At 44.7% G+C, this 17272-nt stretch overlaps 1 protein-coding gene across 2 annotated transcripts in view; it reads right to left on the reverse strand.

The window, feature by feature from the left end:
• The window catches only part of SLCO2A1 (solute carrier organic anion transporter family member 2A1), an 89565-nt gene extending 75492 nt beyond the window's left edge, over nt 1-14073 (reverse strand). Inside the window, exon 1 of one of the 2 annotated variants that reach the window (XM_054983297.1) lies at nt 13896-14073. Coding sequence is in view for 1 of the 2 variants with exons in the window: in XM_054983296.1 (XP_054839271.1) it covers nt 13318-13413 (96 nt within the window). In the remaining variant the exon portion in view is untranslated. Of the gene's footprint in view, nt 1-13317 lie in introns of both variants that reach the window. The other variant, XM_054983296.1, reaches the window with a different exon arrangement.
• Between the last annotated feature and the right edge of the window lie 3199 nt (nt 14074-17272).

A 17272-nucleotide genomic window follows, 5' to 3' on the forward strand; every position in this document is an offset into this window, starting at 1 on the left:
TAAAGACCTTCTAGACGATAAAGGAATATTAAAAACAAAAGAGAAACTACAGACACAAGGTATCAATTTAGATTGGTGGTCAAGGGCCCAGACTGAGTCCAGATATAATAAGGATAAAAAATTGGGAGGCTTTTATGTAGAACAAAATGCTTTTGAAAAATTTCTTTGTGATTCCAAAGAGATGTATTTTTAAGATGTATTTTTAATGCAAATGAAGAAGAAAAATGAGGGGGTAGAAGAATATAAGACTACATGGACACAAAATTTAGGATGTAGTATTGACACGATGCAATAGAATAAGATATGGAAAGTGAATGATAAAATAACCAAGTCAGTTTCATTTAAAGAGAATTTATATAAGATGTTTTATAGATGGTACTTAACTCCGGATAGACTTGCTAAAATGTATAAATATATGTCAAAAAACCGTTGGAAATGTGTGAAACATACAGGAACATTTTATCATATGTGGTGGACTTGTAAAGAAGTACATAAATTTTGGACAATGGTGCATAAACTATTGCAAACAATCCTACAGATTACAATTCCCTTTAAACCTGAGATTTTTGTTAAACTGTATACCAGAAGAATTGGATAAAGATCAGAAATATTTCATAATACATGGAGTAACAGCGGCAAGAATTCTACTAGCATCTTATTGGAAATGATCAACAATACCCCAACAGGAGGAAGTACGTAATAGCAAAGATAATGGAAAATGCAGAAATGGACAAATTAACCGCACTAATGAAAGGACAAATGGAAGAAGATTTTGCTGCTCCATGGACCCCTTTTTACAACTGGATAAAAAACAAATATAAAGACTTGAATGTAGTATCCATATAAAGGCAGTATTGTAATTTGCTACTAATAATCACAGTTAAATGATTGGTAAGGTGAAATGTGTAGATAAGTAGAATCCTGACTCAAGCAGATTTTATGATGTTACTATTATGTCTTTTCCTTTCTGTCCCCCTTTTTCCCCTATGAGAAAACCAATAAAATACTTATTAAAAAAAAAGAGTGCCAACTTAAGAAAGTCAGTCTAATCCACTGCCCAGACTGGGAAACTGGTGAAGAGAAGCTGCTTCATCTGGGGACAAATACAGTTAAGCACAAACATTAACTACTTAGTGAACAACTTAGTGCTGCCAATATGAGGAACAAAGGAGAAGAAAAGCCTGTCTTGGCAACTTTGTGCCGGTGCAGCCCGGTGTCGCTTTGTGGGGGTTGGGCCAGGCGAGGGGGGGGGAGATGAAGTGACGCTCAGTGCAACAGGGGGAGGCAACTCCACCCCCCTCGCCTGGCCCAGCCCCCACAGAGCGACACCGGGCTGCACCAGGAGAGAGGGAGGAAAGGCTCCCAGAGCATGCTGCATCTCCCCCTCACTCGCCCGGCCCCCACCAGAAGCCGCGCAGCCCAGAACTGCGGGGACTGGGCCAGACGAGGGAGGGGGGGAGATGAAGTGACGCTCAGTGTGATGGGGGGGCAGAGCACGTGCGGCTATGTAGCTCCGGGCCACGCAAGCAGGGGAAGGAGAAATGCTGCAATGCACCTGCAAGGATGCCTACACTTCCCTTCAAACCTTGAGGCAAGGAAACCCAGGTTGAATTGAGGTAACTCGTCACGTCTGTCTCGGCTCAAAGATCCAAACTAGACGAGACAAATTACACGAATCTATGCGAGTGGCCAGATTAGTTTTTTCCCTCACCTTCCCGTGTCTCTTTTACCCCCAATGAACTTGTGTCCGTGGCTCTGCTCTGTGCACATGTCAGCAAAAAAGCAGTTTACATTGGTGAGTGACCGCGGACCATATCATCGAGTTGCCGTTGCAGAGTGGTAATTCTGTTTTGCTTCCGCTTCCCTCTTCTCCCACAGAAAGGCAATAGAGGACAGGGGACGGTTACAGGGGATGGTTTAAGCATGCACAAACTGGCAGTGCATGATGGGATACCATTCCTGTGTCTTGGAGGAGCACAGAAGAAACCCATGCCAGCACAGACATGGGATCAAGCGTAGTCTAGCCACGCTGGTGAGTGTACAGGAAAGCAATGAGGAGACGTGTAAGTCCGTTTGCATGTCGTTTGTGTGTCATTCATATCATGTAGATTGGCTCTAAGACAAGAACCCAGAACAGAACTTACGCTCTTGAGAATGATGGGAAATGGTGACAAGACCACATGAGGAGCTCTTACCTAACTGAAAATGCTGATTTATGGCTTGGCTGAGGATTATTGTAATAAAATATCCATTTGACAAAAGAGAAATATCCACAAAATAAATGTTTGGAATGACTTTTTAGCAGGTTTTGACTGGATCCTCATTATTAGTAGCAAGAGAATTTAAAGAATAGCACCATTTCTGGGTTGATTTGCTTCTCAGGATGACACATCCAGTTTCCTTATCATTAGAGATACTGTTTAAACTTTAGGATAGACTCACAGTCAGGATTGGAGTCCTATCTTATAAACTATACAGACTATACCCAGTCACAACAGTTTGGTTGCACTTATAACCAAACACTAGAAAAGGATGCTGAGGCTTTGATCGGTCTCCAGGGTAAAGACCAATCAGAGACTCTCATTAACTGTCATTATTATGCAAGCATGGTGCCAGGACATTTCTGTAGAGGCCAGAGTTTCTGATGCCATAGCTCTTTTCCTCTTTTCAGTTTCCCAGCCACCAAGCCAGCAGGAAGGGGCTGGGGAGGACTGGGTAGGGCCTGAACAGCCCTGACTGCCAATCTGCTGACTCCAGACAATATTCCAGGGGCCTAAGCTTTGCTGCTAGCTTGTGCATGTTTTTTTAAAAAAAATCTTTCTGGCTCCATTATTTAAAGTCCATTGTGCACAATGTACTTTAAATTGTTTTTATGAAGCTCCTGTTGTGCCTGTTATTTCTTCAGATCCTCCTCTTTTTGCTATATGCAACTATGAAACTTTTTAACTGCTGCAAGACTATTACAATTGTTTAGTGAAGGGATTGCATGCAATCCCTTGTGAAAGAACTCAAACTAGAAGACAGTCACTAGTTCAAGGCCATTAGGGAGCAGAGATTTGAACCTCAATCCAACCAGCTTTTCTGCTGGTGGGGGAAAAAAAAGGTGGCGACCCCTTTGACCACTGAAAAGGGCTATGCTGGGGATCATAAAACCCACATAGACAAAATCCATGTGGGATGGAAACTGTAGGAGGAGAATTGGGCATGACTGAGTGAAAGAGCTGGCTGGATCCAACTCTATGATCCTAGTTCAAAACTGTATCTGCTACATTGATATAGCCCTACTAATATTAGCATTTTAGGCAGTGTATTTCAAGTGTTCAACAGTTCCATATCAGTAATCTCTACAAACAGCCCTGTAAGATAGGCCAACACCTGCTACAAGATCCTTTAACTGGATGGGCAAGGAATGAACCTAGGACCTTTTGTATGCAAAGTGTATGCTCTGCTAGTATTGGATTTCAACTGCAAAGCTCACTGGCAAAATAGTAAAGAGTCCAGTAGCACCTTTAAGATTAACCAACTTAATTGTAACATAAGCTTTCGAGAGCCAGAGCTCTCTTTCTCAGATGCATGGACAAAGAGAGCTGATGAAGAGAGCTGTGGCTCTCGAAAGCTTATGCTACAATTAAGTTGGTTTGTCTTAAAGGTGCTACTGGACTATTTACTATTTTACTACTACAGACTAACACAGACTCTTGAGCAAATCACCATCTCTAGGCTAGCAGGGTCATTGTGAGGATAAAAACAGGAGAAACCCATGCATGGCACTTTGAGTGGCTGGTAAGGGGAAGGATGATATACAAAATGAATCACTAAATAAATACCTTCAAACCTATGACTAATATGCTGATATCTGGTTTCTATTTGTCCCCCAACCTAGTCCTTAGAGAGATCATTTCTTGGCCAAAGCATCAACTGGGGCTTCCAACCTTTGGCAAGTATGTTTCTACTCCCTCACCTCTGCAGACTTCAATAACTACCTTCCTGCATTAGTTACCCAGCAGTCCACTGATCTCTGCATCCATTTCACTGGCAAGAGCAAGTTCAGAAAAAGTACCTGCAGAGCACCCATTTCCTGAATCCTCTTGTCACCATTTTCATTTGTTTGCTTCCCAGTGCGTGTGTGTGTGTTTCATGCTAGGGCTTGGTCTTTGTACTTTCTCTGTGTGCTCTCTCGCTTGCAGATAAGTGACAAGAGTGCCGTCCTGCTTTCCTCTGGGGCTTTGGATCCTTTTCCTTTTCTTGACTGACACCTTTGTGCAATCTTTCTTCTCACACCGCATCTGTGGCCATGCCCTTGCCCTGAGAGCCAGGAACACTCCCCCCACTCCCTCATGCTAATCTTATCTACGCTGACCACTCCTTGGTGGAAGCCAGGCACCCAGCGACCTCTCCCTCTGTAAAAAGGGCTAGTTTACTCTTGTATCCCCCAAACAGTCCAGCTAAGCTAAGGTTCCCTATGGACTGTTCTGCCCTTTGATTATCAGATGTCCATATTAAAAAGTCCACTTGGCACATCCCTTAAGAAAAGCACCAGCCAAAATAAAGATCCATAAAAAGTGCAAGACAGCTTGTGATACACATGTCCACGAAAAGATTTCAGAAGTTCAGTGGCAGCCACTTATTCCAAGAAAACAGCTGTTTTTCTTCCTGTGTTCCCAACTTCTCTTGCTCGTTCTTTGCACTCAGAAACTTATGAAAGAAATTCTCAAAAATCACTTCTCTCTCATTTGCAAGGACCTCTTTTCCTCCAAACTACTACCCCTGTTCTCAGTGCTGCCAAGGTAAACTGAGCTACATCCTGAGTCGGTTACATGTTATTACACCCTGTTTTCCTACCAACATTTCAGCAGCAGCAGCCAGGGAGAAAAGCAGCAACACACCACCCTAGGACATCCTTTTAACCATCAAGCCTTTGTTCTAAGCAAAGGCAAGCATTTTCAGAGCTCGAAGGGATTTTATTCCCAAGCCTCAGTAAAATGTGCACAATCTGAAGAAGGACATCAGAAGCAGCTTCCTTGCAGTCAAGCTGTGAGCCTGGCTAGTGTAGTGGTTAGAGTGTTGATCTGGGTTCAAATCCCCATTCACCATGACATTCACTGGGTGACCCTGAGCCAGTCACTCTTACTCAGCCTAATCCATCTCACTGGGACTGGGTTGTTGTGAAGATAAAATGGAGGAGATGAGAAATCAATGCATGCTATTCTAGCTCCATGGGGTAAAACGGATAGACAGATTAAGCAGGCAGGCATCCCTTTGCAAAGGGGTAGGAGGGGTATTTAAAAAAAGATGTAAAGTATAATAATACTGTAACTAGCTTGATAGACACAGGGTGTGAACAGCAGAAAATCAGCATCTATAGTGAGAGAAGAATCCAATGTCCGTATTAACAATGGGGATCCATTGTTCCAAATGCATTGTGAGCGAAGAAATGTATCTTGACGAAAGATTATATCTTGCCATCCTGGCAAATAATTCCACTAAAATCAGTTCCTTCTAAACTTTTTAAGAGACCACTTGTTCACATCCCCAGGTGAGTCATTTGAGGCACATCAAGAAGCCACATCATCTAATTTACAAAATTTTGACTGTTTGGTCTGGAGGTGACTTGACTCACCAAAGGTGACCAGTTCCAATAGCTGTTTACAAGTCTGTCCTAATCACGGAGTAGCTACATTCAGCTTTGGCATGCCAATTACTGCTTGCACTTCCTGAAATGGGTTTTTCAGAACCAAGTAAAATCCAGGGAGACCCTCCCACACTTCTCTTTCTCATGGGCTCTTCACATTCACTAGCTCTGCTCCCTGAACAGTCCTCAAACAGCGAATCCTCTTTGCCTTCTCCTTCAAGTTTTCAGATACTAGCCAATTATTTATACATCCACATTCAGTGGAGTAGCCACATTGGTTGGTTGCAACAAAACCGATGACGAGTCTTTGTACGTGAAAATACTCTTTTCTTGCTTATCCATCTTTTCAGAACTCATTCTGCTGCACTTTGCTCCCCCTCCAATTCCAATGCAAATCCTCCTTTGCAATTGAAAGTTTCTACCACCTGAATACAAGAGCCCCCGTTTCTCCAAATCATTTTGCAGCCCTCACTAAAGAAAATGCCTTCATCTTTCCACACCACTTCAGAGACCTCAACTCTTTCCAAGGGTTCCAGCATGCCTACTGCTATAATCTTGGATCTCTCTCATTAGTGGTTCTAGCTCTTTTAAGGTAAGTGGCCATCCTCATTAGGTGGGGTTCCATAATCTTCACTTTCTCTTTCTTGGTCCATTTTCCTACAATCACCCCCTCAAGCCTCCCCTGCTCTTCTGTTTCTACCAAGAACTGTCGTTCATCGTTGTGTCTTCTGTACAGACCTACATGGGAACTGTGCATGCACAGGCCAATAGCCTGCACAGTTCCCATGTGTGCCTGCACAGAAGAACACTCAATGAACAACAGTTACAGGTAGGTACAACTGTTTTTATCTCTGCTTCCCTTACCGAGATAGCAACAAAACTGCAGCATCAGGAGCTGCTATTTAAGAATATAAGAACTGCCTAGTTGGATCAGGCCAAGGTTCACCTGGTTCAGCATTTTGTTTCCAACAGCAGCTGGCTAGATTCCCACTGTACAATCAGGGCATAAAGGTCAGGGCTATCCCCAGCTGCTTGTTCTCAGGACTGGCTACTCAGAGGTAGACTGTCTCTGAATATGGAAGTTCCATTAATCTATCACAGCTAACAGCCATTGATGAACCCATTCTCCATGACTTTGTCTAATTCACCACAATCAGAATCAGGGTCTGCACAGAAAGATTAAAGAGGTTCACAGGATAATTTTGTCTGCCTTGCCCATGAATACAGGAGACAGTACCTTGCAAGCCAGCTATATAGAGCAGATTTCTCCATTATTCTGCAATGCCAGAAGAAACTTTCCCACGCTGCCTCAGGCACAGAAATCACTGCTAAGAAAGCCTGTGCACCACTATCTCATAAGGTCCTTTTCTAAGCAAATACAGGAACATATTGAGAAAACAAAGCTGAAAATGACTGCGCAAACCTGCCTTCAGTAAATGGGCTTTACTAACACTTGGAGTCTTAATGGTGAACAAATCAGGGGGTAACAAAGGATTTTGCTCTAAGGTCAGATTGACTGGTGATACTTCCTTAGGGCTGGAGGAAGACCGCGCCCCTTATAGCATGTGGTTTGTTGGCGTTATCTCTGCAGGAACCTTACTGTGGTACAACTGCTTTCCCATTTGTGACAAAATGCAGCCTGAAGTGCATTTGCTGATCTGTGGAGGAGGGCAGGCTGGTCATGCCTTCCAACAGTTTCCACTGATGCTTTAGGAATCTCAAACTGTGTGCTAAAGAGAAAGGCTTTCCCCACACACTACCCTCCTTCCACAGCCTTATGCAACTGTGCTATCAGAACTTTTTTGTGTTTGACCTTCCTACCTTTTCCAAATTCCAACGCCTGCAAAATTGCAAATGATAACATCAGATACAGGATGATGCCACTTCCCTTTCTTGGCCTCCTGTTTTGCATGCTTCAAATATTTTGCTCCCTCTGTTCTGAAAGCTCGAGAATGCTCAGAACACCCTTTGCCTGTGCAGAAAAGCATTTCATCTAACATATTCCTTCATTACATTTACATTGGCCGCTCAGAGAAGTGCAGGTTTTCTACCATTTTCAAAACAATTCTGCCAGGTAGGCTAGGTTTAGAAGGAGAGACTGGTTTAAAGTCATTCAATGAGCTTACTGGCACCAGCAGAGAGATGAACCTAGCTCTCCCTGGTACACATCTAATATTTGATCCACTACACTAAACTGGCTCATGACAGAACCAGCCATGGGAACTTCTGAAAAATAAAGGACACACTGCAGCTAGCACAGAATTTGATACTCAGTGCAGAATAGGGTTGCCAGCCTCCATGTGGTAGCTGGAGATCTCCCAGAATTGCAGCTGATCTCCAGCTGACAGACATCATCAGTTCCCCTGGAGAAAATGGTTGCTTTGGAGGGTGGACTCTATGGCATTACACCCTGCTGAGGTCCCTCCCTAAACCCACCATCTCCAGGTTCTACCTTCCAAATCCCCAGGAATTTCCCATTCTGAAGCTGGCAACCCTAATGCAGAATCCTGGAGCCAAAGTGTTGCCTTGCCTTCTTAAAGCAAGTTTCTGATCCTTATGGCATGAAGGCAGAATCCAAAGCGCCTGGGCAACTCATAAAATCTCAGAAGCCTAGAATGGCAGGCAGATTGGGGGCAGCAGTTGGAGTATCCAGGATAAATTCTGTGCCCTACGTAGCTTCTTGCCCCTCTTCTTTACGTGCATCTTTGCACATAGACAAGCTGATCAGCGGATTAACAGCATAAACCAATAAATGGCCAATGGACCTCACTCAGGCAAGTGTACATAGGATTGCAAGCTAATTCATAGTTGCACAGTTTCTATAAAAGACTACAATCCGCATCACTTGGCCCAGAGTTTTTCAGACCAGAATATTCACCGTCCTGCTTATGGGCTGCTGCTTTTATGGATACTTACTGAACTCTTTCAACCAAGTCCTGCTCATTTAAAGGGTACAGTTCAAAATGGTCTTGCCTGGACCTGGGACATGTTCAGTGCTAAGAGACAAATGAGATACACTTTCTCCTGGGCAATCCCACCTGCTTAATCCAGAGGTTTAAGTCCTCGGTTACCAATTACATGGGGGCACACCCTCAGATTTCTCAGGCTTCCTCCAAGCTAGGGAGCAAATATCCAAGCACAAAGGTAGGAGAGGCACTGGCTCTCCTCTTCCTCCACCATGAAAGTAGCATCAGTAACCAGCATCACCTCAAGTGGCAATTGGAAGCGATTCAGTGATATGAGCAACTCCCCCACAGCAGATGAAAGGGAAGCCGGAGGCAGGAGAATGCTCAGAGGCCCTCTACTCTATCTGAAAACCCTCTATTTATTATTTCTGGAGAAAGTTTTGAGAAAGGCACTATGTAAACACAGAATCATAAAACAAACAGAAGTTTCATTATCTTGAGCCGGCAGAGCAGAGCCTGGAGTGCATTTCATGGAGGAATGTCTTGTACTGGTCCCACAGCGGTGTTTCACTGCTTAACAACAGTGCTTACAAGAGCTGTGCTGTTTGTTTAGTTTCCAGCACAGCCAACACGTTCTGTACAGGTAGGTTCTTGGCAATGCTCCAACTTTCGTATGGCAGCAACAAAACACCTGTCCAGAGTGGCACTTGCTCAATCTCGGCTTTAGCCATCATTCCACTGGGTAGAATGAGCCAGCATAATGTAGAGGTGAGCGTGTCAGACTACCATCTGCGAGACCCGTTAGAATCACCACTCTGCCATGGAAGTTTGGTAACCTTTGGCCATTCAGCTTTCACTCAATTGAGAGGAGAACTATGTTGTAAGTTGCTTTGAGTCCTCATTGGGGAGAAACCAGTGTATAAATATCTAAATGTATAAGGTAAACAAGAAACTCTTGTTGCCATAAGGAGAGGAAGTTTAGCCTAGATTGCCATTTCCTGTGGCCTGATGGCAACTAATTGCAAAAGAGTCACCTGAATGTATACAATCGTCACAAGAACCAATGCCCTGCCATGATACTGTTCTAAATATTATAACCTCTATATCTAATAGTCAAATGGCTGGCTTATGAACACAAAAAAACAAGCCATCCTCCAAACAAGATAGGATCTTTACCTCCTAGGGGGACTCATCAGGTACACAGAAGAAAATGATTGTGTAGATTAACCAAAAGAAAAGGACCGTCACATTCAACCCAAGACCCCTATCACATTTCTGCTGACACCTTTGGCCTTCCTGAAAATGTTTGTAGCTTCCATTCTTGAGGCTTCTGGGGGGTGGGGAAGGCTCTTTAGAAAGGCACAGTAGGATATCTGACTTTGACAACAGTGTCTGTTTCTTGTGGATGCCAGACAGGGTTTTTTAAATTTGTTTTAAATGTTACATATTTAGGTCCTCACCCAGGAAGAAAAGGGGATTATAAATATTTTATATGAAGTAAGAGACAAACCTTCATCACCAAAGGAATCAGGTACAGCTGGGAGTTATAGACTCCATCAATACCTTGTCTTGGACCAAAACATCAGCTATTACCACCTGATCATAGTTGCTAGGTAGCATACGTATGGGTGGGGGCTATTTCCCTCACGGAACCTTTAAAGTACAGCAGTTACAGCAAGAGATCAAGAGAGAGGATCATAACTCTGTTCCCTCCCGTCCCACTACATCTTCATCAGTCACCACTGCTACTTCCAGGAGCCAGCGCCTCCTCTCCTTCTACCTGGATGAAGAAAAGCCTCATTCCCCAGGGACAATAACTTTTGGTACTACCTGGCCTTGTTTGTTAGGAAGTATACTTCAAGGGGTGGAGTCACTTCCTTCACAGAACCTTGTGGGAACAGGAGGTCTTAGGAGAAGATGGTTCACACCAATGGCTTCAGTACCCTTAAAGTAAGCATCAATCAGCAATTAATATAATAATCACTGCCTTTAAACAAAATCTATTCCAGATGGGTAGCTCTTTGAGTTTGCGGCAGCATGCTAAAACAGGAGTCAAGTGACACAAAGATTAATAAAATGTATTGCAGCTTAAGATATTGTGAGTCAGAGTTCATCATCAGATGCATTGAAGCATATATCCATTAGGCGTATACTTTTATATTCATCACATAAAATGAAGGGGAAGTTTCAGAGAGAGTCTGGTTTAAAACACAAGCCAGTAAAGAGGTAATCTGTTCACTCACAGTGGGTGAAGATCACCATATATCTTAATTTTGCTCTTACTATGAACTGTCTTGGAGGCCTGTTGTCAGGCAGAAAGGGGAGCCCAGAAACATCTTAAATAAATAATAAACTGGTTGCAGCAGAGGACGCAGTGAAGCAGCAAGGGGTGGGGGGAAGCAACCAGCCAAGAGATTTGCGCCCATTATGCAAGACATGTTTATTATTAACAGCCACAAGCTTTGCTCTACACAATTTATGATGTAGGTTAATAGCTGAGGACATTGTTAGCCCTCCTTTGGAACTCTGAGCTCCTCTTGCCTTGGATGCAGAGGTGTAAAGCAAACGCTTTTTATTGACTATAGTAAGCAGATGGTGGCAATCACCTCTCACCTATCAAAAAAAAGTTCCCTAAGCTACATCTGTTACTCTCTGTGTCGACTACATAGGGAACTGCAGAATGCAAGAGACAGACTGGGCCAAGGAAATGAACTTCAGCCTAGAAAAATCCAACACAAAGAAGACTGATTCTTATGAACCAATTTCAGCGCTTTCTTGCCTAGAGATCCTGAGATCCTTTGAAACCCCAGGTTTGAATGCTGGCAAACCTTCCCCTGTAAAGACTGTAAACAGCTTTCTTACATAATGCCAGTGGACAGCATAGCATCTTCACCTCTTTCTCAGTTCTGTAATGTACACCTGAGAGGCAAGGAGGGGAAAAAAACCCGTCCCTTTGGTCTGCCATTCAAATAAGGGAATGTGGGATTACAGCTCTCTACCACCAGCAGCTAAAGTTCTTAAGACAAACATCATAATACTCTCTGATGACAAGTTTCTTTATTTATACCCTGTCCTTTCTTGTAGATTCAGGACAGCTTTGGGTAGTCTCTACAGTGCCTGCCTCTATCCCCAAAGGACCCAGAATGTAAGTAAGCGGCACCACTCCATTTTCACCCTAGTTTCTCTAGTCTTTCCAACATCTGTATCTCCTCATTTGTCTTGCAAATGCATTGCCCACTCTGGGCCATTCTGTGCACCTTTAGAACTCAGTGGTTTCTTTTTTCAGACAAACTAGAAATTTGCTTTTGATCAGTTTCCCTCTTGGTCAACTTGTCACACACTGCCTGATTACAGGTCCTTTTCTCCACAGCCCATCTTGTCACCATGACCTGAAGGGTCAAGAAGACTTTTTAACAAGCCTTCTCCATACAGCTGCAAGCCTGTGCACACACACACTTGGAGCAAGTCCAATTGATTTCAATGGAATTTTCTCCAAAATACATATGCTCTACATAGCAGTCTAAGACAGTCCACCAAGACTGTGCCCTCTGCCTAGGAAATTCCTAAGTCTTCTCTTTCCTTCCACTTTCTTCTAATCTTTCTGAACTTCTTTGGTGGCCCATCTCAGGGCTTCAAGAGATGCTCAGATGGTATCTGCTGAACAGCTGCCTTTCACTCCTTCCAGCACAAGAAAAAGTATCGCCCTCTGCCAGATTTTATTCTGCAAAGACTGCATCTTTCAGCACTTCAGCCGTCTTCTGTTGACAAAAGTGCATACTAGTGACTGCCGCTTTCTTTGAATGCACAGAACACACACATGCCCAAGAGGCAAATCCCCCCTACACACACCAACCTTATGCAGTTACAATAAATGTCCTACCAGTGATTAACAGCAATACCACAAAAACACAACCCCATATCCCCACATGGAAGAAATCAACAATTCAGCACAGTAATTATCTCACTGATAGATGGAATCACCATCCAATTCAGAAAAGCAGATTCCCACTGATTTACACCCAAGTATTCAAAGAGTGCGATCCCATGCACACTTACATGGAAAGAAGCATCACATATCACAGGACTTACTTCTGAGTAGACATGCATAGGGCTGCATTGAAAGTTGATCAAATTGTGAATCAGGATGAAAGCACTCAGGTGTATGTAAACAAAGTCATGTGTTATGCTGAGGAGATGCAACCAACTCTATCAATTTGGGTTACTGCAACAAAGTAGAACCACTAACTGTAAATAGAATGTTGCAACCAAAGTTATATATGCAAGCAAATTCTGTGCTTGCTGAATCAAAAATAAGCTTCATTGAGTTCAATTATACTTACTCCCAAATAAGCATACATAGGACACCTTTCAAGGGGTTATACCACTAGCAATTCACAAGCCCTTAAAGTTGGAGATACTTGGATATAAGTAGATATGGTCCAATTGGGATCAACGAGATTAAGGCTGCAATCTTAAAGTTACTTTCCTGGGAGTAAGCCCCACTGAACAAACTGGACTTACTTCTGAGTAGACCTGCTTTGCACTGCTCCCTAAATCGGCTCTAAAAGTCACAAAACACATGCACTTACTCGCACCATCACATCACCATGAAATTCACTGCTAGTGCATATGCAGCCCAGAATCGAAAATGCTCCCAGCGAGCAAGTTCAACTCAAACATTTATACCCAATTTTATTAAAGTATATTTGTTTATTTAAAACTAAATGGTGGGTTGAAGCCCTTCGGTCTCCTATACTCCCCCACCTGGTGAGGCTATACCTTGATGTTGTAGATGTTGCTCCCGAAGCAGGTGCTGAAACTGTGTCGGCTGTTGCCGATTCTCGGAGCATTGCCATTTTCGGTGTGGACTCCCATTGTCCGCTCACAGCTCTCCAGGGGTCCCTCTGGATTCCAAGCACTCGTGAACCCTGCGCCTCCGCGCCCCGCTGACTGCAGCGGCCAGGTGCCCGCTCGCCCGCCCGCCTTCCTCCCCACCTTCCTCCGCGCTAGAAGAGAAAGCCAGCCAGGCTGCAGAGCCGGCGCCGGGCGTTTTTATAAGCCCGCTCCGCTCTCCGAAGCGATGATGAAACTGTCTTTCTCCTCCCCTCTGTCCTTTGCGCGTAAAAGCGGCGCTGGAGAACACGCCGGTCGCCCCTCGGCCCCTGCAGCTTGCGAGCCTGACTCGCTGCCCTCTAGTAGCGAATGACGGGGCTTTCAACCGCTCTTGCCCACACGCCCGGGAGGAGCCGGGTGGCCCGGCAAACCTCGCTTAGATTCCTCGGCGCAAAAGCCGCCGGCGCCACTTTGACGCTGCTCACCAGCATTCCTCGAGAGAGGCGCAACCTGCCTTAACGCACCTGGTCCGCCAGCTGCCTGGCGCTAGTATCTCTAGTACCCTCAAGCTACGGGCCGGGCGGGAGGGAGCCGCCTTCTGCCGCCCGGGCTGTTCGCGGAACCGCTTGTGTTCATTGCGCTCCACGCTGCCTCCGCGTGTGCGTCTGTGAGGCCGCTCCGGCTGGCCTCGCCTTTGCAGACTCCCTGGGACGAAGGTTTCTGACCTGGCTGCACACAGGTTGGTTGCGTAAAGGAATCGATTGCGGTTGCTTTACGCACGCTGCAGCGGCCGGGCCTTTCAGCGACAAAGTTCAACCAACGGGCCGGGCCCAGTTGGGAAGGGAAGGCCGCCTCAGCCACGCTGCTTTCGGCAGATCTCCAAGGACCAGGCCATGTAAACGAGCCAATGTACCCGAGGAGGTTTTCCTCGCTGGAAATACTTTTCCTGGGGCCTTTATATTGGGATCGCTTTGGCCTAACCCGAAGGCACGGGCGTGGGGCGCAGGACAAGACAAGAGGGTGTGTCGGTCGCTGAGCACTGAATGGCCTACTGTAGTAAGGCTGTTCGGTTAAATATTAACAGCCACAACGTGGCTGGGACCTGGACTCCCATTCTATAGGTCTATACATACAACAGAATGGTGGTGCAGTAGTAAAGGGGAGGGAACACAGAACTTTCTCAATATTCTAGTACCTTTAAAAAATCCTCTGTGCTAGTAGAAAACTCGCATCTAGGGAGATGGCTGGGCTACAAACCCCTTTTTTGCTAGTGTCTCTCTATGGGGAAGTCATTTAAAAAGCAAAGCAGCCACCTAAAGTCCACTGTACTTTCTCATGCTGGCAAGTGGGCACATCTGGACTACGAAACCTCTTTTGTATTCATGTGGACATGGAGTATCTGCAAGCAAGAACTCATTGCTGCTTTTGATGTTCTCTATTGCACACACACTTCCAACTAGTCAGTGGGAGTTCTAGAGCAATTTCTGAGATGGTAGATACTCAAGCAAGAGACTTTGGCTGCCTGACCTGGATGCTCTGCGCTGTTTGGAAGAGAACTTCCTGGCCTAGCAGCAGTTCGTGTAAATACTGCTTGTTCTGTTCTAATGATGCAGCCTGTGCACATTTTACAAGGTATGGGGCCACACTATAAATCTCTCCCCTGCTCTCTCTATGAAATGCCGAGCTCTCTACGGTCTGTGCTGGGAGAAGTGCCCAGTCAGAAAGAGAAAAGGAAGAAAATTTGAAAGACTGGGAGCAGAACCACAAGTGACAAAAGGCACAGATTGGACACTTGTCTGCTTCCCTCAAGTTTTGATGGGAAATGTAGGCATCCTGGTCTCGCAGCTTCGCTCTCTGACTGCTGTCCAGTGGACTTTTCAACTGTCACTTGTCCAACATTCCGCCAAGTTGCCTACATTTCCCATCAAAACTTGAGGGAAGCAGACAAGTGTCCAATCTGTGCTTTTTGTCACTTGTGGTTCTGCTCTGAGAAAAAGTTACGGCTCCCTGTCAAATACTGAAGACTCAAACCCTGTCCTTCAGGCCTAACTGTAATTCAGAGCATGTTTGCTCTAAAGGAGACTGAAGAGCAATTGGTCTGTTAAGCATCCACAGATAAAAGCTGGAAGAGGAACTTACAAAAACAAGTTATCAACCTCAGGCTCTGTTTTTGTTCAAAGAATAGATTCACTGAGTTTGTATCGTTTTCATTACCAAAGAAATCAGAGTGACTTTATACCCAATGCATGGCATTCCATATCCAAAGCAGATTTTGTGTACAAGGTGAGATCGTGAAATACAGTCTTCACAGAATCATAGAGAAGGAAAGGGTCTTACAGTCCAACCTCTTGCCCAATGCAGGAACAGCCTAAAGCATCTTCAACCAGTTTTTCTCCAGCTGCTCCGTGAAGACTGCCAATGAGCGGGAACCCCCTTGGCAGCAGATTCCACTGCTGAATTATGCTTAATGTGAAGAAGTTCTTCCTAATGTCCATCCAGTACCACCCCTCCTGCAGTTTAAACCCATTGCTTCGAGTGCCATCCTCTGTTGCCAACAGGAACAGCTCTTTTCCCTCCTCTAAGTGACAGCTTTTTAAATATTTTAAGTAGAACAATCATGCCTCCCCTCAACCTCCTCCAAACATTTCCAGGTCCCTCAGTCTTTCCTTGTAGGGCTTGGTCTCTCGAGGCCTCTCATCATTCAGCTTGCTCTCCTCTGCACACATTCCAATTTGTCCACATCCCTTTTGAAGTGAGGCCTCCTGAACTGCACACGATACTCCAGGTATATAAAGGTATGGCTCCCTGTCAAATGTGCAGTATATAGCGGGACAGCCTGTGATTTGGATGTTATGCCTTTGTTGATGCACCCCATTACATTTGCCTTTTTTGCTGCTGCCTCACACTGACTGCCCATATTTAGCTTCCCATCCATCCATATCCCAAGATCTTGTTCACACACACTGCTACCCAGAAGTGTATCCCTCATTCACTATGCATGCTTTGCATTTTTGTTACCAAGGTGCAGAACCATGTTAAATTGCATCTTATCCAAATCTGCCTACTTTTCCAGTGTGTTCAGACCTTGTTGAATTCTATCCCTATCTTCAAGGGTGTTTGCTACTGACATCATCATGCCATGATCCCATTTGCGTGGCACGACATCAGAAAGCATGCCATGAAGACACCCTTGTTCCACGAGTCTTGTGCAACGGTAAGACGTGTGGAAACGGCCCATGTATAAAAATATGGAAACACACTGGGCCCAGAACCAAGCCCTGTGGCACTCCACTGGACACCTCCCTCCAATCAGACATGATGCCACTGACGACGACTGTTTGGGTGCAGTTATCCAGCCAGCTCCCTAGCCATCTAACCATCTTAGAGTTCAGTCCACAGTCCTCCAGTTTACCAATCAGAACATTGTCAGGAATCTTGTCAAGAGCTTTACTGAAATCCATGTAGACTACATCACCAACTTCCTGTGATCCAATAAGCCTGACAATCATAGAAAATGAGGTTGGTCTGGCAGGACCTGTTGGGGACAAATCCGTGCTGACTTCCCTGTATCAGCATGTTGTCCATCAGATGCTTGCAGACTGATGGCTTTAACATCTGCTCCAGTATCTTCCCTGGGACAGAGGTCAGGCTGACTGACTTGTAGTACCTTGTATTGTCCCCTTTGCCTTTCTTGAAGATTGGGATGATGTTTGCCTCCTCTAGTCTTCTAGTAGCAACAGGAAAATACGGAGAAGAAATCACCACCAGTCATCTAATGGTAATGTACAAAAATATATATTAAATCTAATGTGTCTCATGAAATATGTCCAGATTAACATACAAAAATTCAAATGTATTAAGCAGCAAAATACGTAACACTTCCATCCAAAAATATATATAA

Source organism: Eublepharis macularius, chromosome 6 (genome assembly GCF_028583425.1).
Source record: "Eublepharis macularius isolate TG4126 chromosome 6, MPM_Emac_v1.0, whole genome shotgun sequence".
Classification (NCBI taxonomy): Eukaryota; Metazoa; Chordata; class Lepidosauria; order Squamata; family Eublepharidae; genus Eublepharis; species Eublepharis macularius.